At 41.8% G+C, this 7,064-nt stretch overlaps 1 protein-coding gene across 12 annotated transcripts in view; it reads right to left on the bottom strand.

The window, feature by feature from the left end:
• LOC148233635 (uncharacterized) overlaps positions 1 to 7,064 on the bottom strand; it is a 63,935-nt gene that overhangs the window by 5,782 nt on the left and 51,089 nt on the right. For 6 of the 12 annotated variants that reach the window (XM_088188808.1, XM_088188809.1, XM_088188818.1 and 3 more), the window contains exon 2: positions 1,606 to 3,791. In XM_088188808.1, coding sequence (XP_088044934.1) covers positions 1,606 to 3,788 — 2,183 coding nt within the window. In that variant the 5' untranslated portion in view covers positions 3,789 to 3,791. Of the gene's footprint in view, positions 1 to 1,605; positions 3,792 to 7,064 lie in introns of those variants that run through there. The other 6 variants (XM_088188810.1, XM_088188811.1, XM_088188816.1 and 3 more) reach the window with 2 other exon arrangements.

The raw sequence follows: 7,064 nt of genomic DNA, 5'->3' as shown, positions 1-7,064 counted from the left end.
ACATTTTGTTTTTCAAATTAGATTTATTTTTTTAGATACTCTAATTATATAAAATATTTTCTAAGAATTTACTGTTTTTAAAATGAAATAACTTTTAATATAAATCAGATAATGGAATCTTTGTGGCAAAAATATTGTTATGTAATTTCAGCGAAGTAATACATATCTAAAGCTACGCCACAAGAAGCAGTAAAAAACTATAAAAATGGACTATTACAAAAGAATATTGATTGACTTCAATATATCATATGAGTTACAGTGAATGTGCATTACCAGTGAAGTTATATTTTCACCGGTAGATATATATTTCTACTGGCGAAAATATCATTGAAACACAATTTGACAATTGCAAAATATTCATTTGCTGTACAAATTGAACAAATTCAACCGTATTTTAACTAAACCTTTCATTAGATTAAGTTTGATTTAATTTATTTGGTTGCTATTTAAATATATTCCTGATCACAGTACTTTTCTTAAAATTACTTAAAAATGTCTGGCATGGATCCATCCTTTCCTATGCAGTGGTATAAAAAAATGCAGCCATTGTAAATCATTTAAAAATATTCGCACAAATTTATTTTTAACAGAAAAGACTCATAAATTTGCTGATTTTTAAGATGAGAATTCACAAAATACAAGATTTGAGTTATCTCGAACATGACCAGGAATTATTTTGAGAGAAATGTGCATTTAAATTTATTTATTAAATCTGACTGGCGTAAGCCCAATGCGTTACAACAGGGTAAATCTGTACCAACTGAGTATGTCATTTAAATATAATGAATACCTAGAAGTATCAAAACCTTCTATATTAATAATTTTATAAACAATAGATGTTACTGTAGTTGGGACTAATTTTTATTAACAGCGCATTTTTTGTAAATAAAAATTCCGAGTGCCGCTACCGCGGGGCTCGAACTCACAACCTCAGTTACGAACTACGCTATTCCGTCCTTGTATAAATTAAATAAATATTGTACTCCATAAAACTAACTATTCGGAAAAGGATTCGTTGCAGATTAAGGTACCAATGCTCGCTCGCACCAAATCAGTCTTAACGGTAATGCACAAGTAATTCATTTTATTGAACAATTATTTTAAATATTGTAGTATTTTGTCGAACGATTTGATCATGTGGAAATATGCATACTAGAAAATACACATTTACTGTAACATATACAAAAACTACATAAAAAAAGCATTCACAAGGCATTATTAATACGAAAAGTTAAAAAATAATTAAGACACAAAATAAATTGTATATTAATATATTTGTAACAATCATTACGAAGAAAAAAAACAATAAGTGCTACTTATATTACACAATAAAAATACAGTATTTTTACAGGTACATGTGTTATAAATAAGTATTAAAAAGAAGAGGTAAAGAAAAAGTCATGCATAGCGTTAATAAAATAATAGTATATTCTACAGAATATAAGTGTCAACGACAACAACAATATAACTATAATATATTTAAATCAACAATATAAAATATGAATAAGAAATGGAATAACATAAAATATGAATAAAATACAAAAAATAGATATATATATATATTTGGCATCGCTAGTCATGCAGTGAAAATGTGATGATAATTACCTATAATCGCACTTTTTACACTTCCACATGGTCTTTTTGGTCTTCTTGGCTTCGACGCAGACTTCGTTAGTGTTCTTTCGCTCGTCTAACTTTATATCTACGAAAGGTTTAACGTTATCGCCGGAGGTCGCCGGTTGCATGTCGGTTTCGAATGCATCTGGAACAACCCGAATCATTTCTCTACTTTTCCTACTACCGGTAGCGCCCACTGCGTCAGCGGACGTATCGGATACTCGCATATTGCACGTTAATGTTAAATATTTATTATATTTACTGTAGTTCCGTCTTCCCGTCTCGTCCGTCATCAACACTCTGGCTTTGGCATGATCGGGATCGCGGACCGACTTCAGTCTGATATGTTTCGTTATGTCCCAACGCCAGTTGGATTTGTACGAGCACAGGGAGCATTCGAACGGCTTTCTGTTGAGATGGCCGACGATGTGCACGTGGAAGCGAGACGCGGTAGACGCCCAGAACGAGCAATGCGGACATTTGAACACCCTCTTTCCGCCGGCGGCTTCTTTCTCGCGTTTCGGCGTCGACGAGGACGCGACAGCCGCGCCGTCGAAGTGCTGCTCGGAGTCGTCGAAAGAGTCGGTCTTCTTCAGCATCGAGTTCCACACGAAGACGACGTTCTCCATGGGGTGTGGCGCTTGAGGGTCGTCCGCGGATCCCTCTTCTTCGGACGCCGGGATCGCCGGCGCTTCCGCTTCGTCTCTTTTGGCAACGCAGGTCTGCATGTGCAGCACTAGATCGTTGCTGGACTTGCATCTGTGCCTGCAGCGCTGGCATCTCGTCGAACCCGAACCAGAGATCCTCGACGTCTCGGTCGAAAGTCCGTTGATCCTCTTCCCTTCGACGGACGGAGGCTTTGGAGAGATTCGATCGTCGCCAACGGTCATCAGCTTCTCTTTGTACAGCTTTTCGAAGATGGAGGTGCTCTTCTTCTTGAGCGTCGGCCTCGACTGCTGCTCTTCATCGTTGTCTTCGTTCTTGAAAGAGGTGCACAGATCGAGGGGAGTAGCGCTCTTCAGCGGAGGCGGAACTCCGTTGACTTGGAGCGGAATCAGATTCGGAATCGGCCGAGGAGTCTTCTTTGGCGCTTTGGGTTCTTCTTCTGGCTCGACGCGCTCCGCCAGTGTTATCTCGGCCAGATCGGAGAAGCTCTCCGGCTCGGGACTGATTCTCTCCAGCTCCGCGGGCTTGGAGCGCGGACGAGAGCGCCTCGCTCTGGGAGCGCGTGGAGAAGAAGGCCCGACCGCCGGCAGGGAATCGCTACCCCCGACTCTGTTCCTGCGTCGAGGCGGCGGCGGCGTGCCGTTCGAGCCTCCGCCTCCCGCGGCGCCACCTCCAACTGCCGGAACGTGATGATTCATCTCGTGCACGGTCAGACTCTGCTTAATATCTGCCGTGAAATTGCACGCCGAGCAGCAAAACGCGCCGGTTCCACCGTGGTTCTTCATGTGCCTATCCAAGTTCCACTTGTAGGGCGTTCGAAAGTCGCAAACTTCGCATTTGATCATCGGCATGGAGTGGTACTTGACGTGTTTGGTGAAGCGCGCTTTGATGTGCGTCACGTAGTTGCACTTGGAGCAGGGAAAGAATTTGGTCTTGAGGTGCTCTTTGCGCTCGTGCCTCGTCAACTGGTTGTGGCTGTTAGCAGCGAAGTCGCACATCGAGCATTCCAGTTCCGTCTTGGCCTTCTTAGCGGGACCGGGTTCACCGCCAGACTCGGGATCTTCGAGATCGCATTCTTCTTCAGGTTCCGGTTCGGCTTTAGGAGCGCGGCGCTTGCGCTCGACTTCCGCCGTCGCTTCTTCGGCACCCTTACCGACGCCGTGAACCATCTTCATGTGTCTGAGGAGCTTCTGGTAATGCTTGGATGCGTACAGACAATGGGGGCAGTCATATATCTTTACTTTTTCACCGTGGACGTCGCGCAGATGCGACAGATAATGTCGAGGGTTTTGGGTGAAGTAATCGCAGTCGGCGCAGTCATAGTTTCGTTTGATCTTGCATTGAGGCAGCTCCGTCTCGTCGACTTCGTCTTGGATCGGAGGCGAAGCTGGGGGCGAAGGTTCGGCGACGGGGGCTCCCGACTCTAGATACAACCTATCGCCGCTGACGACGCTCCTGACGATGAGAGTGTCGCCGGACCTCTGCACCATAGAGGGCGACGCCATCGCCTGAAAATAAAAACGGAGATGAGCCACATGTGAAAATGCTGATCTTTACGTTATAATACAGTGAATCAATTCGAGTTTGCTACGCTGGCAGCACTAAATCAGACAGCTGTCAATAATCGCGCGTATTCAAAGTGACAAAATTTGCAACAACATATTTACGGAATGAATCGCATAACGACCGCTCAATTGTTCTACTGCGAACTGTATATCGAATCTATTTAATTTTATGTAGGACGCGAAAGTATTTAGAGTGACGAACGAAACGAGAATAACGACAGAGCGGCGATGGAGAACACGCTTGACTTGTTGTGTTGACATCTGAAGTTGGCCTTTGATAATAATAATCAACTGTCGACCAGTTGTATAAATCGGCCAGTCAGTGGTCGTTTTTTTAATATTTCGATTTCAATAAGATTCGTAGAATTTCATTAAATGGTATGCATTTTTATGGGCAAATTCAAGGGGATGGCAAATGGCACAACCTTCCTCATCTTGGCGCAATAAAAAATCTCTAAAGCTTAGTTCACTTAAAGTTCTTTCTACTGATAGATGTATAATCTTAACCACAAAGTCAAAATCACAACGTCACTGTAATGATTGTAAAGAAACAATACATCAAAGCTGTTAAGCAATGTATAATATGATATATGTTACAGTGAATGTGAAATTATATTTTCACTAGGCCAGTGATATATGTATATAAAATATTTGGTTTATAATGTCACTGGTAGATATCGTTGAAACTTGACAGTTGCAAAAGGTTTATTTGCTATTCAAAGGCACACGAATTAAACAAATCCAGCTTGACCCAATGAACTAATCCACGTCAAAAGCAATAAAATCGTGCCGTCGCAGTGGAAACGATCGATTTTCTAGTGAAAAGTTCTAATGAATTTTGACCAATAGAAAAGTGCAAAAAAACAATTATATCTTCTCAGAAGTCAAAAATCCACGTCAATAGCAATAAAATAGTGCCATCGCAATGGAAACATTCGGTTTTCTAGCGTTTATATTAAGACATTTTATAACAATATTAAGACTTGTAATAAGTGAGAATCGATTGAAGCATATCTAAACCGAATTTTACCCAATAGGAGAGCGCAAAAAACAATCATCACTTCTCAGAAGACAAAAATCCACGTCAAAAGCAATAAAATGATGGCGTTGGAGCACCTAAAAATCAACCTCCGCCAAGTTATAGTCAAGATACCGCTCGAAATGTACGAAAAGGCATTTAAAGGATCGGCTGGTGCAAAGGTTTCAGAGGCAGCCATTAATTTGATATTATTTTTCATAATTAATGAAATACATAAATCCTTGAATTTGTTTTTTTTTAAGTTCGGAAAATAACGTTGGAACATTTATATTGTGACCATATTTTTAGACAATCGTCCTCAAATGAGGACATCTGGTCACCTCGTGTAAGTGCAACTCGTTGCAGATGCGTACTGTTGCCGAGGGTGCGTAAGCGAGCGCCGCCGGTTATCATAATAATTCGGTCCGTTTCGCACAGCGCCCCTGCCGCTCGGCGCCCGGCGCCCGGGGTAAAGACGGCCCTGGCCGCGGGGGAGGCGGCAATCGATAGCGGCCGTTGCTAGGGAGCGCCGCTGCCGCTGCCGCCACCGCTGCCGATGGCCGGGAGTCTTCCTCGTCGGCGGTCTATTTGCGGCGGATCTAAAATAATCGGAGCTCGGCTCCCGCTGCGGCGCGGCATAGAAACCTCGGCAAAGGCCGACGCGAGGGCCGCAGCGCCATCGCCGTCTCCTTCGCTCTCCGGCGCGCCTGCGCTCCGCTATCGCCTCTCTCAGCGGTCGGCAACTCCCGAGCGACAATCCTCCGAAGCGCTGCATCGGCTAAAATCGGAGGCCCGGGAAACCGACCGCCGATCGATTCGCCGTCGGGAACGTCGACCTACATACGCCTCACCGAAAACCCGTTTCGGCGACTTTTCGCCGATCGTTAATAATACGTCTATCTATAGGCGAAAGAGGCATAGAAGTCCTTCGGCGGCCGCTCGAGGAGGCGTACGTACGCCCGTACGCCTCGCCATGGCAACGGCGGACCGCACGAGCGTCTCAAATTGATCGAGATGTCCTTATTTCGTACGCCCGCACCGCACCGCACCTACTATACTTATACCTATCGTATCAACGTACGCGCGCTCTATATGCGGACGCACACGCTCTCAGATGCGATACCATCTTTTCAATCGTACAAATATTAGACCAATTCAATACAATAATACAATCGACACTCGTTTAACGTCGCCGATCTCTTAACAGGGTTGTCATATATAAATAAAAACTACCGAAAATTTCATTAACCCTTTCGATGCTACGTAAGATGTTTTTCCCGATATTTTTCAACCGTTTTATGATATTTAGGGAGGTCATATTTAACAAAACACTTAAAGGAAATATTGTGTCATCTCTAGAGAAAATTCAAAATTTTTTAAATATAAAATTTTTATTTTTTTATTTTCGTCATGACGCTCCCATACAAAATTCGCGCGTCAGTGTTGCCGCATATGAAAAAACTCCAGGATCGCACAGAATTGCCGAGTTTTTATTACCTTATCTTATTGAATAAGTTTGGTTTTAATCACATGTGTTTTTTATTTGTCGTGATCGTTGTTTTGTAACAATGTACTAGTGTTTTTCATTTGCTTTAACTCATAATTATATTCATTTTCAGTAGTGACTTTTTATATTATTGAATTTTTTTTTTAAATATAAGTGTCAGTTATGAAAAATAGACGGATTGAAATGTGAGGGATAAAGAGACAATTTCTCTAAGAATGCACTACATTATACATATAGTGATACGTTTATTTTAAAAATAATTAGATTACTCGAAATATAAATATCGAATAAAATGATAACAACTATGGTTCTCAATCGAGTATTCGGATAATAAAACAATTTGTATACTTGAGTCGTTATTTTATCTAAATTTACTCGAGTGACTAGTGCCGCTCTAATATCCATGGTCCTTTATGCGCCTTTACTTTGTTTCGAAATGTGAGACAATAAAACGCTAAATAAATCTCAACAAAAATTATTTTTACGCCTTTGAAAAACATTTACGAATAAAATATTTATCGGCGTATCTTCTATGACCGAAATTCGTAGAATTTGTTCGTTCAACGAAACAAAACGTTAGAAAGGCCCACTCTTTATTATCATTTAACGCTTATCTAACAAACAGGCGTGCGTCGTAAATTTTTGTGAAGTTCGTGTTACGTTTTTGTATTTGTTGTTTAAAGACGCAAAA

The sequence above is a fragment of the Plectrocnemia conspersa genome, unplaced genomic scaffold (genome assembly GCF_051122295.1).
Source record: "Plectrocnemia conspersa isolate PC_06_02 unplaced genomic scaffold, ASM5112229v1 ptg000007l, whole genome shotgun sequence".
Taxonomy (NCBI): Eukaryota; Metazoa; Arthropoda; class Insecta; order Trichoptera; family Polycentropodidae; genus Plectrocnemia; species Plectrocnemia conspersa.
Note: the sequence above shows the minus strand (reverse complement) of the source record. Positions and strands in the feature narration are given on the sequence as shown.